Below are 17,241 nucleotides of genomic sequence, written 5' to 3'. Positions count from 1 at the left end.
GTTTTTTGTTTTGTTTAACTGCAGTGTTTTCTTAAACAGAAAATGTAAGGAAGTGCAGTTCTGATGTTAATTTCTGGTTTCTGCTCCCTGGGAAGTGCAGAGCCACTTTGCATTGTTCAGAGAATTGTGTCTGTTCCGTTCTCTTCTGGTTCAGTTTCTCACCTTCGTTTTCTTTCATCTAAAATCTGCCACCCAGCTTCTGTGTCCTTGGCTCTTGTCCCGTGTGGTTCTGCCCTGGAACAGCAGCCCCCGAGCGGGTCGGCGCATGACTGTGTCCGTGTTTGCTCAGATCCCTCCTTGGCGACCCTCTAAGGAGCTTGGTTCCCCTTTACTACATGGTGGGCAAAATGCCGACCCCATTTCCTGGTGATGAGGCTTCCCCAGGGTGTGGGAGCCTGGATCTCTGTCTAGAGGAGGTGACAGGGGAGGGTTGTCAACAACTCCACTGGTTTTGCAAAGACAGTGAAGTGCTCAGGCTGGAGCTGAGCTGACGATGGAGTCTCCTTAGACAGCATGGCCTCCATGGGCTCCAAGGTGGTCGATGGGGGTGCTTTTATCTTCAGGTAATGTGGGAGCTTCTGGATTTTAATGGCTTCTTATTTTTATTATATTCTTGAGAGTAATTTTTTTTTACTTGAACAGTAGTTGTCTGTCTCCACATTAGAAATGCGCTGGCCATGCCCAGACCAGCTGTATCTCAGGCACCGAGTGGCCCTCGCCGTAGGACACTGGAAGTTCTCAGGGAGGTGCCAGCCTGTGGTCCATACCTGGCTCCTTGTCGAACATGGAAGGTCTTGCTGTGGAGTTTTTGCTTATGGGATGAGTGGTTAGCTTTGGGGAGGGCTCTAGCCCTGTCCTGCCACGTTGTGAGTCATTGGTGGCGCAAGGTAGATTCTGCATCCAGTTGCGCGTGTCCTTTTGTGTTCTTCAGTAAACAGAATCAAAGACCAGTACAAGGTGTCTGTGCGCATCCCTCCCGACAGCGAGAAGAGCAACCTGATCCGCATCGAGGGGGACCCGCAGGGCGTGCAGCAGGCCAAGCGCGAGCTGCTGGAGCTCGCCTCCCGCATGGTGAGCCCGCGGCTGGGGCTGGGGCTGTGTGGCAGCACCTTCCTCCGGTGCCGTCCTAGAGGGTGGCCGGTGCGGGTGTGACTTGCTGGTACCGAGTTTCCTTCATTCCCCCCCATCCCCAGGGCCCCATGTAGTGCTAGGGAGGTGCTAGGGCTCTGGGTGCTCAGCCTTGGCCAGACCCCAGAGTCCCAGCTGCAGTGATGACTTCTCTGGAGGTGATTCTCGTGTGCAGCCAAGGTCAAGAAGCACGGCCGTGTGGTTATCTGCACAGCCAGCGTCGGGGTGGTGCCTTGTTCCCCATCCCAGAGACTAAGCCACCAGCCCTCACACACGTTTCTTGGTTTTCTGAGTCAAATGCAGACAGATATAGCCTTGCTCTGGGGTGCCTTATCCTGGTACTGGGTTGCTGAACCCTTGTTTCTCTGGCACCCTGATGCCAGTCTGATCCAGAACCTCCCAGAATTGTTTGAAGCGTCTGCTTGGCTGTCAGTGTTTGTCTCTGTGTTCCAGCTCTGCTCGTTTTCTTGTACTTCCCACGTTTTGATAGGACCTCTGGAGGAGGGTGAGAGCCACACGGGTTCAGCGCCCTGTGTCGAGCCACTCTTCCTTAATCGTCCGCACAGGGACGCGGTCCGGGCCACGCGGTGTTCAGGAGGGCTGTGCAGGGGGCGAAGCCTCGCAGCCCGCCCGTTAAGTAGAATTGCTGGGTGAGCTGCTGCCGCAGCACTTCTGGGTGAAGGGTCCTACACTCCGTTTTCTCGTCTGCTTTGTTCAGGAGAATAACACACAACCAGAGTAACGTGCAGTGTGGGCATTGCTGGAGAGGGCAGGTGCTCTGCGAGGGGTGCTCCCTGGCAGCCGCTGGTGCCTGGCAGTGCTGCAGGGGTGCACCTGGGCGCCCCTCACTGTGCTCAGTTGTATTTTTAGGAAAACGAGCGTACCAAGGATCTAATCATTGAGCAGAGATTTCATCGCACAATCATTGGGCAGAAGGGTGAACGGATCCGTGAAATTCGGGACAAATTCCCAGAGGTAAAGGTTTCCCAAAGACATTCTTGATTCAGTATTTTGGAATCCAGTCCTCGCTAATAATCAGACTTGGTCTCCTGATGATTTGTTCTAGGTCATCATCAACTTTCCAGACCCAGCACAGAAAAGCGATATTGTCCAGCTTAGAGGGCCCAAGAATGAGGTGGAGAAATGCACGAAGTACATGCAGAAGGTGGCGGCAGATCTGGTGAGGGTGCGCTTCCATGCTTTGCTGTGCGACAGTGTCGAGGGTGGTAGGGGCTGGGGGTGCTCCCCAGAACCCCTGCTTCGGGGAGCGCGCTCGGGCACTGGGGCAGCCCCCCACCTCACGGTATTTAGAGCAGCAGAAATCCTTTTCCTGTGCAGAGTTACTTTGTTTCTTTTCATAAATTTATTTATTTACTTACTTTTGGCTGTGTTGGGCCCTCGTTACTGCCCACGGGCTTTCTCTGGTTGCGGCGAGGGGGGGGCTCCTCTTTGTTGCGGTGCGCAGGCTTCTCATTGCGGTGGCCTCTCCTGTTGCACAGCACGGGCTCTAGGCACGTGGGCTTCAGTCGTTGCAGCACGTGGGCTCAGTAGCTGTGGCCTGCGGGCTCTAGAGCGTAGGCTCAGAAGTCGTGGCACAGGGGCTTAGTTGCTTCGCAGCATGTGGGATCTTCCCGGACCAGGGCTCAAACCCGTGTCCCCTGCGTTGGGAGGCGGATTCTTAGCCACTGCGCCACCAGGGAAGTCCCTGCTTTGTTTCTTGAGGGGTCTTCGGATACCTAGGCAGAGAAGTTCTCCCATCCAGTAAGGAGAAGAGAGGGTTACACACGTAGCCTGAGGAGTCACGTGTTGATTTGTTATCTTCCTCGAAACTTGGAATGCGAAGAGGCAGTTTGGAGAGTGCTGAGGGCGGTTGGTGGGAGGGCTGCAGGTGCCCCGTGCTTTCCAGGGGTTCTCGGGGGCTTGGACTTGACCTCCTCAGAGGGGGGGTGATGGGGAGGGCTTCCCAGCGCTGCCCTGGAGGGTGGGAATTGCTGCCCTCATGGGCATTTTGAGCTCTCTCCTAGGCCTGGCATCCCGGCCTCTGCCCACCCTCAGGCAGCTCTGCTCCTGGCTATGACACCAAAGAGCTGGTGTGTGTCCAGGCACTTCTGGATTGTAGAACACGTGTGTAACAGATCACAGGCGCTCTCGCGGGCCGCTCTTCCCAGGAGGGACTTTGCGGTAGCTGACTGGCACGCCCGGTTGGTCAGTTGTCGGATAAGTTGTCTCACCTTTCCTGTGACACATCTCTGGAGGTCAGGTGGGGAGAGAAGTAGGTCGCAGAATCCTGTCATTCCGTCCCACCTTCAGGCACAAGAAGGACAAGTCAATCTGTAGTACGACGGTTAATTGTACCATGTTTTGTGTTTTTTAGGTGGAAAATAGCTATTCAATTTCTGTTCCGATCTTCAAACAGTTTCATAAGAACATCATTGGGAAAGGAGGTGCAAACATTAAAAAGGTGACCGGCCGGCGTGTCTCCCGAATCTTGGCTCTGCCCCCCCTGCCCCCATAGCCCTGCGCTGTTCTGGCTTTAGAGCTGAAGAAGGGAGCCTTGCTGCCCAGCCCTGGGAAGTCAGCCCCTCACGGTCCCCTCGCTCCTTGTAGATCCGGGAGGAAAGCAACACCAAGATCGACCTTCCTGCAGAGAACAGCAACTCGGAGACCATCATCATCACAGGCAAGCGAGCCAACTGCGAGGCCGCCCGGAGCCGCATCCTGTCCATCCAGAAAGACCTGGTAACGGGACGCTGTGTGGCGGGGTGCTCTAGCCTGGGGCCTGGGGCGCAGGGCCGGGTGGGCCACCAAGAGATGCCTGCCGCTTGTCCCACTCAGGTGCTTGGAAATCGTCCCATTCTGAAGGTGTTACTTTTTTTTTTTTTTTTTCAATTTTTTGAAAAATTAACAGGCAAGAGACTGCATGTGTTTAAAGTGTGCAGTGTAAGTTTTGACCGCTGGAGTCACCTCCACGATCCAGATAGCGCACACCGTCACCCCGAAATACCCTCATCCCCCTTCACTCCCGCCTCTGCCCCACTGGGCTCCTGGCGCCACCCCATCCACCCTGGTCTCTGCGCCGCCGTGGGTTGGGGTGAGTTTCCTGCTTCACTGTGTGAGGGGAACCGTGGCGCCTCCGCCCGCACGCAGGCCTCGCTGTTCTCAGACCACAGGTCCTTCCAGATTCACCACGTTGTCACATGTGTCAGTGCTGCTTTTCACTGCCGGGTGACGCTTCATCACAGGAGATCATGTTCCTTCTTGTGTGAGCTTTGTAGTTTGTGTCTTTCAAGGGGTTTCCTCTTTTATCTAAGTTGTCAAGTTAACTAGTGTAAAAATTTTCTTCATGTTCACGTATTATCTCTTTCCTGTCTCTGGTAATGTCATCTTTCTCATTCCTAGTATACGTAATTTGCAGCATTGTAGAATGATCTCCTTTTAACCCTCGTAATATTCTTTTCTCTGAAATCTACTTTTTCTCTTATCAAAGTGAGATTCTTTTAGGCAGCTTGCTTTTTTATTCAGTCTGACAATCTCTGCCTTTTAAATAAAAGTGTTTACGTTTTAATCACATTAGTAATTATATATGTTTCTGTGGTATGTATGGCAAGTTTTATTACATACACTTAGTTAATTAAATTACATTTAATGTGAGTATAATTTTTCCATTTTTAAAATTGTGAAGTTTGAAAAACAAAATTCAGCATCCTAACCACTTTTTAATGTCCAGTCCAGTTCAGTGGCACTAAGGCCATTCATACTGTTGTGCAGCCGTCACCACCGCCACCTCCAGAACGGTTTCATCTTCCCAAACGGAGACTCTGTCCCCACCAAATAACAGCTCTTCCTTCCCTCTCCCCAGCCCCTGGCCCCCTCAGTGTGATTATTTTACGTAGAGCACTTGGATTTAAACCTACTGTCTTGCTGTTTGTTTCTCTTTGTCCCATCTACTTTGTTCTCTTTTCTGCCTTCTTTTGGGTTAGATGTTTTTATGATTCCTTTTAACCTCCTTTTTTGGTCTATTGGGTGTACCTCTGTTTTATTTTAGTGGTTGCTTTCGGGTGTTTGGTATATGCATCTTCAGCTTCCCACAGCCTGTCTTCAGGTGACTTGATGCTGCTTGAAACTCAGTGTAAGGAACTGAGAACAGTGGGCCTCCAGCCCTGCGCCCGCCACTGTGTTTTGTCGACATACCGTAAACCCTACATGCATCTTAATAAGAAAATACACCCACGTCAACATATCCTCTGCGCTCTAGCTGTTCATCCCTCCCTCCCTCCAGACGGTGACAACTACCAATCTTTTCACTGGCCCCATAGTTTGCCTTTTCCAGAATGTCAAATAGTTGGAATAGCATGTAGCCTTTTCATACTGGCTTCTTTTACTTAGTAGTAAGTAGTAAGATGGATCGTGTCATAAGAGTAACATTTGGTTTTGTAAGAAACACCAGACTGTCTTCCACAGTGGCTGCACCATCTCGCATCCCCACCAGCCCCACATCCTCAGGTTGGTGGCTTTCGTTCAGCACTCGAGGCTTTGCCTCAGTGTCTCTCACTTAACGTGGTTTCCGACGAGACACCTGATGTCATCCTTGCTCCTCTGGCCTGTTTAATGATCATATCACCAGCTTTCAGCAACTTACGATGTGTCCTGGTGTAATTTCATTCGTGTTTCTTTGGAGTTTGAAGCTCTCATCGAGCTTCTTGGATATGTGAGGTTAGAGTTGTCTTCAGATTTGGAAATATTTGGGTCGTTATTTCTCACTGTTTTTTTCTGTCGTCCGGAAACTCAGATTACCTGGTGCTAGGCAGCTTGACCTTGCCCTGCTGTCCACCAGTGCCTTTTTATTTGCTTGGGGAGGAGGAGTGCTTTTTTCCCTCCTTTCAACAGTCTCTTCAAGGTCATTAGTTTTTTGCAATGTCTGATCTGTGATTATACCAAATATATTTTCCTCTTTTCATATATTGTCTTCACCTCTACAAGTTCAGTTTCAGCCATTTGTTTTTATGCTTGACACATTCAGCTTGCCTTTGGCTTTTTGACCTGTGTAGTCTAGTGATGAAAATACCTGTTTTAGTGTCCTTGGCCCACTGGCTCTAACCTCTGTGTCATTTCTGGGTTGTTTTCCGTTGTTCATTCCTCGTGATGGGTTGTTTTTTCCTACTTCTTTGCATGTCCGGTTTTTTTGTTTGTTTTTTTTAATTGGATGCTAGATATTATGAAGTTTACTTTGGTGGGTGCTGGATATTTTTGCATTTCTATAAATATCTTTGAGCTTCGATAAGTTACTTTAAAACAGTTTGCTCCTTTTCAGACTTGCTTTTTAGATTTGTTGGGTGGGATCACAGCGGTGCTTGGTCCCGGGTCTGTGGCGGTCCTTTCCCTGGCCCGGCTGGTCTCCCTGCACATTCAGCCCGTGAGCTTGCAGTGCTGGGGGCTGCGCTCTCCCTGGGCTGTCAGGGCTGCATGCTTGATGCAGGGGCTTGACCGGGGGCAGGGACCAGGCTTGGCCTGTTTCCTGTCTCCGGCGTCTTGTCGCTGTGTCACGTGGGAGGTGATCCAGTCCCTGTGCTCCGCCTTGAGTAGAGGCAGGGTCCTTGCTTACGGGGCTCTTGGGAGGGTTGGTCCTCGGGCATCTCGGCCCTGCCTCTGCTGCAGGCGCCTGAGGGAGACATCTTGTGTGACGTCACGGCTTTCCCTCCGCGGCATGTCTGCCCTTTCCCGCCACACAAAAACCTGGCTCGCTCGTGCTGTGTGTCATTTCAGGCCAACATAGCCGAGGTGGAGGTCTCCATCCCTGCCAAGCTGCACAACTCGCTCATCGGCACCAAGGGCCGCCTCATCCGCTCCATCATGGAGGAGTGCGGTGGGGTCCACATCCACTTCCCCGTGGAGGGTTCGGGAAGTGACACCGTGATCATCAGGGGCCCTTCCTCGGACGTGGAGAAGGCCCGGAAACAGCTCCTGCACCTGGCGGAGGAGAAGGTGAGCACCGCGCAGGAGGGTCACTGTGTCTGTCCTCTTGTCACGCTGGGCGCCTCCACACACCCTCTCTGTGTGGCAGGTTAGCAAACACCTATATATACCTGTATGTCTCTGATTCTTGCCCCCACTGAAGGGCCTTTCCAACTCGGATGCCTACATATTCAGTGTAGAAAATGTGCTGCTAGGCTTGTTATTTGGGGCTTTTTCCCTCAAGTAGGATTTACATACAGTAAAGTTTAGTGTATAGCTCTGAGTTTCGACAAGCATACGTTCATGTGACCGCCACTCAAATAAAAACCTTTTGACTGTCACCTCCCAAGGTTCTCTGTTGACTCAGTCGCCTTTGCCCTTTTGTTAAAATCCCAGGTGCCGCTGTTTGTGGACTTGACTCCGTTTCAGCAGCACCGCAATGGACGGCCCGCTTTGTGGGACGTCTCGGGAGGCCTTCAGCTTCGTGCTTTTTAAACTGCTCTGTCTCTTCTAGACCCTTCGCCTTTCCATATGCATTTTGGAGCCAGCTTGTCAATTTCTAGAGCGAAATCCTGCTTGGATTTTGATTAGGGTCATGTTGGGTCTGAAGATCAAAGCAGGGAGAATTGTTGTCTCGGCAGTTTTGAATCTTCCAGTCCACATCGATTCAATTTTTAAACTCTGATTTTTCGTTGGTGTTTTGTAGTTTTTGGCGTGAAGGTCTTGTTCACGTTTTGTTAGGTTTATGTCTGTTTTGATTTTAGTTTGTTTTTATTATAAATGGTGCTTTTTATACGATTGGCACTTCAATCTCCAGCTACTGTTGCATGTAGAAGCGTATTTGATTTTTGCATATTGGCCTTATTTTATGCATCTGGTCTACAGCTCACTTATCAGTGACAGTACCTTTTTTTGTGGATTCTTGTGAGTTTTACAGGTGAAACACACCATCTGTGAACGTGCAGTTCTTTTTCTTTCTGCCCTGTACCGCCTGTGTGTCTTGTTTATTTACTACGTTGCTTGGACCTCCCGTGCGCTGTTCAGTAGCCGTGGTGAGCGGACAGCCTCGCCTGGCGTGGGCTCGGGGCAGCCCTCGGCCCTTCGCCGTGCGGGACGTGAGCTGTGCTCTGGGTCTTTGGCAGTCGCTCTTTATGCAGCTGAGGAAGTTCCCTTCTGTTCCGAGTGTGCTGAGCGTTTTTTTCAGGAATGGGTGTACTGTAGGATCTGTTGACATGATCACCTGGTTTTTCTTTTTTTAGTGCAGATATTAGATTGATTTGGTGTTTAACCAACTTTGGCGTTTCCGGGGCGAACCCCACCTGTTTTTGATGTCTCATCCTGTATCATGTTGCTGGGCTGGGCTCAGCTAACTCGTTAGCTTTTAGAATGCTGCTATTTGCGAGTGTCTGTCTGAAAAATTGAGGATTCTCAGTGGTGTTTTGCGAAACCGGCACTCAAAGATAACAGACTTAGGCTGTTCACCGTTTAGCTTGGGGGCCGGGTTTCATGACAAGAGAAAGGAGAGTGGTTGCCCGGCATGGGCTTGTCCGCCTGGGGGTGTGTCCCCCTCACATTTCTCCTGGCGCTTCTGCCAGAGGAACCGGCATCTCAGCGAGGTCGCCAGGCCAGGGCCTTTCGTGGTGTCAGATGTGGGCCTTGGTTGGCTTGGCCGTCTCCGAGTTGGAGGTTGCAGCTGGTGGTGCGTAGGTCACCTGGAGCCCTAGGGAGTGAGGACTGGACAGGGCTCCGTCCACTGGCGTCGGGAGCAGTGTGGGTGCCCGGGCTGGGAGAGGCTCCCGGCGTGCCATGGGCTTCCTGTTGTGCAGGTGCAGTCCCCCCAGCCCACGTCCCCTTTGCAGATGGAGATAGAGAGCAGCTCGCAGAAGCTTGGTCATTGCTGGTCAGTGGCAGGCCTGGGGCTCTAGGCTGAGTGCTGTCCCCACCTTGGTGTCTCTGATCGTGGAGGGGAGGAAATGCGAGTACCATGTTGTCCGGGTGTCTGTCCACGTGCTTGCTGAGGTTTGAGTAGCCCCCTTTGGAGGGACGTTGGTGACACTGTGAGGAGAACTCCCCCTCACAGCGCCAACCCCTAGGCCCTCTTCGTCACCTGCTCCAGGGCCCAGGCAGGTGGCTCAGGCCAACAAACGTGGGGTTGGTTTCTGCAGCAAACCAAGAGTTTCACTGTCGACATCCGCGCCAAGCCGGAGTATCACAAGTTCCTCATCGGCAAAGGGGGCGGCAACATCCGCAAGGTGCGTGACAGCACCGGGGCCCGCGTCATCTTCCCGGCGGCTGAGGACAGGGACCAGGACCTGATCACCATCATAGGGAAGGAGGGCGCCGTCAGGGAGGCCCAGAAGGAGCTGGAGGCCCTGATCCGGAGCCTGGTGAGGCCTGGTGGGGGCCGGGCCCTGGCTGGGGGCCCTGGGGTCCCGGCGCGCTCAGCAGGGCGGGTCACACTGCGCCCTTCTCGCAACGCCGCAGGACAACGTGGTTGAAGACTACATGCTGGTGGACCCCAAGCACCACCGTCACTTTGTCATCCGGAGAGGCCAGGTTCTGCGCGAGATCGCTGAGGAGTACGGCGGTGTGATGGTTAGCTTCCCACGCTCCGGCACGCAGAGCGACAAGGTCACCCTCAAGGGGGCCAAGGACTGCGTGGAGGCAGCCAAGAAGCGCATCCAGGAGATCATCGAGGACCTGGTGGGCGCCCGGGAGGCTCGGCAGGGTTCCAGGCCCCGAGGCGGGTGGACGCTCCCTCAGCAGTGCCAGGGGTCTGGTGTTCAGCCTCCTTCCTGATGGTGGGTGGGCATCCCACAAGGACCGGCCTCCCCCTGCTCCTCCCACGGGGAGAGGTCCCCTGAAAACGTGTGGGGTTTCTGAACCAGCCTTTAGAACCTCACCCTCCTTGTGGACCAGCCCAGCCTCCAAACGTCATCCCTTGAGGGATGGCTCCTAACAGCACCTCCTGCAGTGCGGTGGGGGAGGGGCCCTCCTTTGTCTGCAGAGCAGTGAGATGTTACGTTCTAGTTCTGGGCGGTACGCTTTTTGGGAAGCGCTTCAGAAAGAGGCCTCCCCTTTGGCCCTGCCCTGCACCGCAGGCTGTCCATATGCTGGGAAGAGGCTATAGGGGGACGGAAACGAAAGCGATGGATGTGAATTTGACCCTAAGCAACTAACCTTTGCCGGTTATTTTCTTTTTGCTCTGTCTCCCCACAGGAAGCCCAGGTGACCATAGAATGCGCCATACCCCAGAAATTCCATCGATCGGTCATGGGCCCCAAAGGTTCCAAAATCCAACAGATTACTCGGGACTATAACGTTCAGATTAAATTCCCAGACAGAGAAGAGAACCCAGGTGAGTCCTTGCGGTGAGCCCTGTGCTTGCGAAGCGGAGGGTGTGGGTGTGTGTGTGGGTGTGTGTGTGTGTGTGTGTGTGGTCCCAGCCTAGGGTAGGTGGTGGCGGCTGTTGGCTGTCCTGGTGAAGCTCCTCCCTTCCTGGGGCTCCTGCGCGGGTGCACTGCCAGTACGGTCGGCTGTCCTGGGGGCTTCCAGAGGTTCAGGGTCACTCCCTGGTTTCTCAGAGGTGGGCTGTGTTAGTTGCTCCAGGGTGGTGAGGTGCCCTTCAGATCTCCCAGAGGTTCACAGCTGCTGGTGACCAAGCCAGGGGAGAGCAAAGCACCTGCGGCCTCCTGTGCAGTGGGGAGCCCTGAGTGCAGGCCTGCCGCTTTTTCCGGGCCCTCTGTGTGCCACGTGTGCTGGGCCCCGTCCCGGCAGCACCTCCTCCCCGTTGCCAGCACCCCTCTCATGAGGCAGCCACTGACCGGCCAGAGGGCACCGTCTGAATGGCTGGCTGCCCTTATGGGACGGCCCTTCAGCTCCAGGTGTCCTGCCTGTCACCTGGTTGTGCTTGTGCCCCCGGGGACGGGACAGGGCAGGGCAGGGCGATCGGTGGTCAGGGAGGTGACCTGCGGGATACAGATCTAGCTGGTGTCTCAGACCCAACTTTGTAAATCCCGTGTCCTCCTTGCTTGCCCATCTCCTTCCTGTTGACCCATTGGGTCTGGTGGCAGCCTTGTGGCCTGCAGGGTGCACTCCCATTGCTCTGTCCTCTGTCCTCTACGGAGCTTGTCATGGCTGTTGAAGCTCCTGGTTTCCTGAGAAGATGGGCTGTTTTGAGTAGAAACGAGTTAAATCGTATTTGTCACATTTATGTTTCACACTTGAACGTTTACTTCCTCATTTTGAAACTTCACATTAAAGAAAGATTACACAGGATGGTGTAAAGATACATCCAGATTCACCCCCGTCCCTTACACACAGGCACGCTTGTTTTTTCTGAGTTATTTAAATGTAATCTTGAGACGCACCCTTTACCTGTAGTGGCTTCTTCGTAAGGATGAGAGCATTCTCTTCTGTCACTCACCAGACTCAGAAGATCCAGTGTTACGTGATACTGCGGCCTAGTTCGTCGTCCACATGCAGGTTCTGCTGATCTTAAAAGTGTCCTGCCGAGCCCACACCTTTCCCCAGCTCAGTCCAGGGTCGTGATTGCTTTAGGCCGTTGTGTCTGTGTGCTCATTCGCTCCTGGGTTCTGTCTCGCTCCACGAATGTCGTGTTGTTTATTTCGGCCACGCCCAGATCCTAGAGGGGCCAGGGGAGCCACGCCGCCGGCTCCCGTGCCCCCCAGTGCTCTGGGATTTGCTGGCTTCCTGGCACAAGAAGCTGGCCCCTCCCCAGCCGTCTTCTCCAGCCCCTCCTGGCTGCCTCCGCCCAGCACGGGTCACTTGGGTTGTCATGACCATCCGGGCACTGGTCTCCTTCCCTCTCGGGCGCAGTGGGCCCTGCTCCGTGCCCCTCCCGCAGGTCTGTCTCCTCCCCCAGCGAGCCAGCGTCCTCCCGGAGTCAGGCAGGACTCTTCCCTCCCCACCAGCACCCCCCGTAGGCGCTGGACCAGTGTATGGGTCTGGACAGGGACGAGCGTCGTGCGGTGGCCCGTAGGATGGCCTGGGCCTGGGCGCTCAGCAGCTTGAGTTTCCCTTCCCTGTCCCTAGTGCACAGTGTGGAGCCTGCTGTCCAGGAGAATGGTGACGACGCGGGGGAGGGGAGGGATGGCAAGGAGGCCGAGCCCGGCTCCCCCAGGAGGTGCGACATCATCGTCATCTCCGGCCGGAAGGAGAAGTGTGAGGCCGCCAAGGAAGCCCTCGAGGTGCGTTCAGAACCCCACCACCACTCCCACGTCCCTGGGGGCCCATCAGCAGGCACCGGGGTGGGGGCGGGGAGGGAGAGCGGCTCTAGTCACTTGAGCCCAAGCACCTCGGCTCGCACTGCGGAAGGTGCTGGACTGGGTCACAGCCCAGGAGCAGGGCTGCAGGCCCGGGCCAAGGACGGGCGCGGAGCTGGCGGGGCTCGGACTCACCCTCCGTGGTGTGCAGCTGCCGGGGCTCACAAGGATGAGTAATTGCTGAGCGCCACCTCAGTGGACAGAACGGGTTCTGTCGTATCACGGGTCAAGTGGGGCAAGCAGCTTGCCGAGGTAAAGGGCACGGTCGGGGCTGCAGTCGGGATAGTGGAGTCTGTGGTCCCGGGTGGTGTCCCATTGCTCTGACCCACTCTAGGGTCTCAGCGAGGCTGGGATCAGGGCGAGCCTCTTTGTGAGCCCCACTCCCCTCCTCTGTGGGCCCCTGATGCCTCTCCCTGGAGTTGTGCTGCTTTGCTTCTGCAAGGGGCTGCCGCGTTGAGCACAGGCCCGGGTCTGTTTGCTCTGCCAGCATTGACCTGAAGACTGCATTCCACATCCTTTTTCCATGTCCTCTGTTGAGTCAAAGGTCTAGGCAGCATTCTCAGTCCGAGTGGAATGGCACAGAAGGTTCGATTGTCACAGGCTCGTCCCCTGTGCTCCATGAAGACCTGTTGCTGAGCCCACAGGGTCCCTCTGCTCTTCGCTCTCAGGCCTAACCTCACCCCCTGCCCTGCAGGCGCTGGTTCCCGTCACCATTGAAGTGGAGGTGCCTTTTGACCTTCACCGGTACATCATCGGGCAGAAGGGAAGCGGGATCCGCAAGATGATGGACGAGTTTGAGGTACAGCTGTTGGCGGGTCCTTTCCCTGGAGACCAGGTGTCGGGGGGGTGCCCCCCAGGTCAGGAGGTCAGCCCTCGGAGTGGGGCTTCATGTCCCACCCGCGTTGTCCTGAGCCTGCAGTTCTGTCCCTGGCCAAAGGGACAGGTGGACAGCTGATCACGGCTCCCAGGCTCCCCGCTGTTGGGGACCAGATAGACACGTGTCTGTCCTGCACGTGCATCAGGCCTGTCCCCGTCTCCGCACAGGTGAATATTCACGTCCCGGCACCTGAACTGCAGTCTGACATCATCGCCATCACAGGCCTGGCTGCGAATTTGGACCGGGCCAAGGCTGGGCTGCTGGAGCGGGTGAAGGAGCTGCAGGCAGAGCAAGAAGACCGGGTGAGGGCCGGGCGGGGCTGCGTGGGCCAGGGAGGATCACCCGGGGGGCCCCGACCTCCAGCTCCCGGGCTGCCCCTCAGCCAATGAAGTCAGGTGGCAGCGGGAGAGCCAGTTGACCCACCGTGCAGCGAGCTTTCATCAGAGGCAATGTTGGGGCCGTGGCCCTTTCTTCTTGACGTAACGGTGGCAAAGGTGGGCTTCCACGTTAATTAGCTGTTTCTTAAGTAAATCTGAAGACATTTGCCAACCTTACAGGGAAGGTTCAGCTGGGGAGGCCTGGGAGCCATTGCTAGGAAAGACCCCCTCTCCCCCCAACATGTGACTGTGGTCCCACACGGCTCCCACTGACGCCCTCGGTGCTGTTTCCCTGCCGTTGGGTGGACATGAGAAGCCGCTTTGCCTCTCTGTGGGGCTGGCGTTTGGAGGATTCCACGAGTGATGCACGCGGGGGCGGGTGTTCGGGAAACTTGAAGCACCGTTACATTTTATGTGGGGGTAACGGACTCCTTGCTGAGGGGAACCTTCCTGGCGTCTGGTGATGGGGCAGGGCCCGTGAACCTCACGAGTCTGTGGTCCCTGCTGTCTCAGCCTCGGCACAGGCCATGGGGGCCCTCCTCTGCCCAGGGCTTTGCCTGAGCCTCTGCCTGTGGACATCCCTTAGCGCTTTTGTTCCCTTTTGTGGGTTTTTTGTTGGTTTGGTTTGGTTTTGGGGTGTTTTTTTTTGCCTGCTTTCGTACCCCTACCCCAAAAGACCCAGAACTTTTTTATACTTACTCATCAGGTCTCTGTTTCACAAGTTAGGGTAGTAGAGCCCAGGGCTTGCTGTGTGCTGTGCCAGGCCTGTCGGTTACCAGCACGCAGCTTTCCCTCTTTTCTGAAGGATCTGTGCTCGTGGTTGTGGAATGGTCAGGTCCTCGGGTTCTCATTACTAGCTGATGGCGGAAGGGGCGCAGCGGCTAGCGGGAAGGCCGTGTCTCGTTCTTGTTGCAGAGGTGACGACGGATCCCTTCCAGGTTGAGGATGGAAGGGGCGCGTGGGCGCGCGATGCTGAGGGCCGAGGCGGACGTGCCCCCCCTCCCCCTCACTCTCTCTTGTCTCATCTGCAGGCTTTAAGGAGTTTTAAGCTGAGTGTCACTGTAGACCCCAAATATCACCCCAAAATCATTGGGAGGAAGGGGGCAGTGATCACCCAAATCCGCTTGGAGCATGACGTGAACATCCAGTTTCCTGATAAGGATGATGGGAACCAGGTAAGGAGGACCCCACTTGAGTCAGACGCCACGGTGGAGCGCTTCAGGGGCAGAGGGGCTCTCGGTGGTCTTCGTCCTGACCTGGGGACAGTGACCACGCAAACTTAGGGCGTATCCAGAGGGGTGATGAGAGTAGCAGGTCTCTGGGGAGCTGATTGTGGCTTGGGGTCTGGGCCCATGTTGGCCCAGGCCAGCGCACGAGGCTTCTCTGTCATGGGCTTGGAGCACTTTTCCCATGCCCACCTGGCCCTCCACCTGCTGCACTCAGAGGGCGGTGGAAGGCAGCCCCTCCCCCCAGACATGGCCCCCAGGCCGTCGCACACCCCTGCCTGCCCCCTCCCTCGCACTTTCTGCCCCTCAGGCTCAACCTCTGGGAGGTGACCTGGGCCCTCCTGTCCCCCGCCCTGCCTCCTCTCCTCCCAGCCTCTTACTGCTCTGGACTCAGCCCCTGGCATCCTCACTGACCCTGCTGACCCTCCCCGGTGCATCTTGGGCAGTGCCGTTTCTTCACCTCTGTATTTCTAAGCAGTGTTCATAAAACTACTGTTCTTCTTCATTCGAGACTTTTTAAAATTATCTTGATCTTGAGAATTTAGTTCAAACTCTTCGCCTTCACTACCTTTTATTTCCCCCAACTTTTCCACGTAATCATCAGTTTTTAGTCACTGTTTATAGTGTTGAGATTACTTTGGTTAGCGTTCCATGAGCCAGGTGGGGCTGAGTGGTCCTGGGTCGCATTCGTGGCTTTTTCCTGTGAGGCTTATGCTGCGTTTGCAGTCTGTTCTGTGCTGTTGTGTGCTTGGCGGACGATGGGACCGCCGGCTGGTGGGAGTCTGGGCTCTGCTGGGCTGGGTTCTGGGTGGAGCCCGCCGCCCACCGTCTGCATTTGCTTCTTCGGGACCGGAGGCACCTGGCCACAGCCCTGGTGTGTCCTGGCGTTTCTCTTGTCTCTCTCCTGGCGTGGGTCACCGAGTTCCTGCTCTTCTGTTTTGTGTCCAGGTGTTCGTTTGTGTCCTGTGGTCCTTCTGCGTCGTGTTGTGTTCTTCGGTGTGGGCGTAGTGCTCTTCCCTGTCCTGAGGAGCATGGCTTTAGGTTGTCGCTTCTAGTTTCCTTCTCTCTGCCTTGAGTTACCCATTTGCTCTGCTCATCTTTACGGCCCTGGCGTCTCACCTGCTGGTTTGAGGGGCAGGGGTGCCGGCCACGGTTGTCTGCACCTTGTCTCCAGGTCGTTGTGTCTGTCCAGCGGAGACGCCTCCAATGGAGGCCACCCACCCCCGTGCCCTCAGCTGCCAGCGTCCCCTCGGCTTTGGGGCCCGGTGCCCTTCCTCCTGCTCGTCCGCGACTGTCTTTCTGGTGGAGTGTGTGCGGGGGGCGGGAGAACACAGGTACTGGTAACCTGCTGTTTTAGGCGCTCTCCCTTCTGAGCTGGTTGGGTTTCCCCTCACCCTTAAGGTGAGGCCTTCCTCACCCAGGCCCGCTGAGCGCCTACCCCTCTTCTCACCTCCCCACAGAGCTGCGCCCCGCTGGGTCGGTGCTCGCAGTCAGGCATCCCTGGGTGCCCCCTCTTCTGACTGGATTCTCCTTTCTCAGCCCCAGGACCAAATTACCATCACAGGGTACGAGAAGAATACAGAAGCTGCCCGGGATGCCATATTGAAAATTGTGGGTGAACTTGAACAGATGGTTTCTGAGGACGTCCCGCTAGACCACCGTGTTCACGCCCGCATCATCGGTGCCCGTGGCAAAGCCATCCGCAAAATCATGGATGAATTCAAGGTGAGTCCCCGACCTGATCGTGAAGGGCGTTGAGCCCGAAAAGCACAGCAGGGGGGAGCGGCTGGGTGCTCCGTGCACCATCGAGCCACTTATTTCCCCACGAGCCGGTTGAGGGGGCAGCGGGGACCACCTGGGGCTTCACCTCTTCCTGCCTGGGTCGCTGACCACACTCGGGAACCGGATCGGGAGACTTCCGAGGCTCAGGTCTCTGTCCCTCAGGTAGAGGTCGCGTGGGGTCACAGCTGTGTGTAGTTGACCCTGTCGGCAGCGCCCTGCATGGCCTGCGGAAGGCGGCAGCCCTGTGGTGGCCGATGGCTCTGCATCTGTGAGGGCACATGCGGCTCTGAACACCAGGTGCCCCGCAGGGCCCCGGTCCTCCCGAGGGGGGATCTTCACTAGAAACAGACCGTTCCCAGCCGCACACGACGGGGCCCTCAGAGCCGTCTTAGCTGCTGTGTGTGCTCCTTCCAGGTGGACATTCGCTTCCCACAGAGTGGGGCCCCAGACCCCAACTGCGTGACCGTGACAGGGCTCCCGGAGAACGTGGAGGAGGCCATCGACCACATCCTCAACCTGGAGGAGGAATACGTGAGTCCGGGCTGGGCGGCAGGCACCTGGGGCCGGGTGCAGGGGTGCCCGTCGGGCATCGCTGCTGCAAACTGACACCCCCC

The 17,241-nt window shown here is 55.8% G+C and overlaps 1 protein-coding gene across 3 annotated transcripts in view; it reads left to right on the top strand.

Moving 5' to 3' along the window:
• HDLBP (high density lipoprotein binding protein) overlaps positions 1-17,241 on the top strand; it is a 67,553-nt gene that overhangs the window by 47,810 nt on the left and 2,502 nt on the right. For all 3 annotated transcript variants that reach the window (XM_079923924.1, XM_079923925.1, XM_079923926.1), the window contains 15 exons: positions 932-1,071; positions 1,999-2,103; positions 2,195-2,308; positions 3,503-3,589; positions 3,736-3,867; positions 6,892-7,110; positions 9,246-9,467; positions 9,565-9,783; positions 10,300-10,438; positions 12,136-12,290; positions 13,060-13,164; positions 13,410-13,544; positions 14,651-14,794; positions 16,385-16,570; positions 17,042-17,158. In XM_079923924.1, the coding sequence (XP_079780050.1) occupies positions 932-1,071; positions 1,999-2,103; positions 2,195-2,308; positions 3,503-3,589; positions 3,736-3,867; positions 6,892-7,110; positions 9,246-9,467; positions 9,565-9,783; positions 10,300-10,438; positions 12,136-12,290; positions 13,060-13,164; positions 13,410-13,544; positions 14,651-14,794; positions 16,385-16,570; positions 17,042-17,158 (2,219 nt within the window). The remainder of the gene's footprint in view (positions 1-931; positions 1,072-1,998; positions 2,104-2,194; positions 2,309-3,502; positions 3,590-3,735; positions 3,868-6,891; positions 7,111-9,245; positions 9,468-9,564; positions 9,784-10,299; positions 10,439-12,135; positions 12,291-13,059; positions 13,165-13,409; positions 13,545-14,650; positions 14,795-16,384; positions 16,571-17,041; positions 17,159-17,241) is intronic.

Source organism: Stenella coeruleoalba (genome assembly GCF_951394435.1).
Source record: "Stenella coeruleoalba genome assembly, chromosome: 6".
In the NCBI taxonomy this organism is placed as follows: domain Eukaryota; kingdom Metazoa; phylum Chordata; class Mammalia; order Artiodactyla; family Delphinidae; genus Stenella; species Stenella coeruleoalba.
This window is presented reverse-complemented; position numbering and strand designations above follow the sequence as displayed.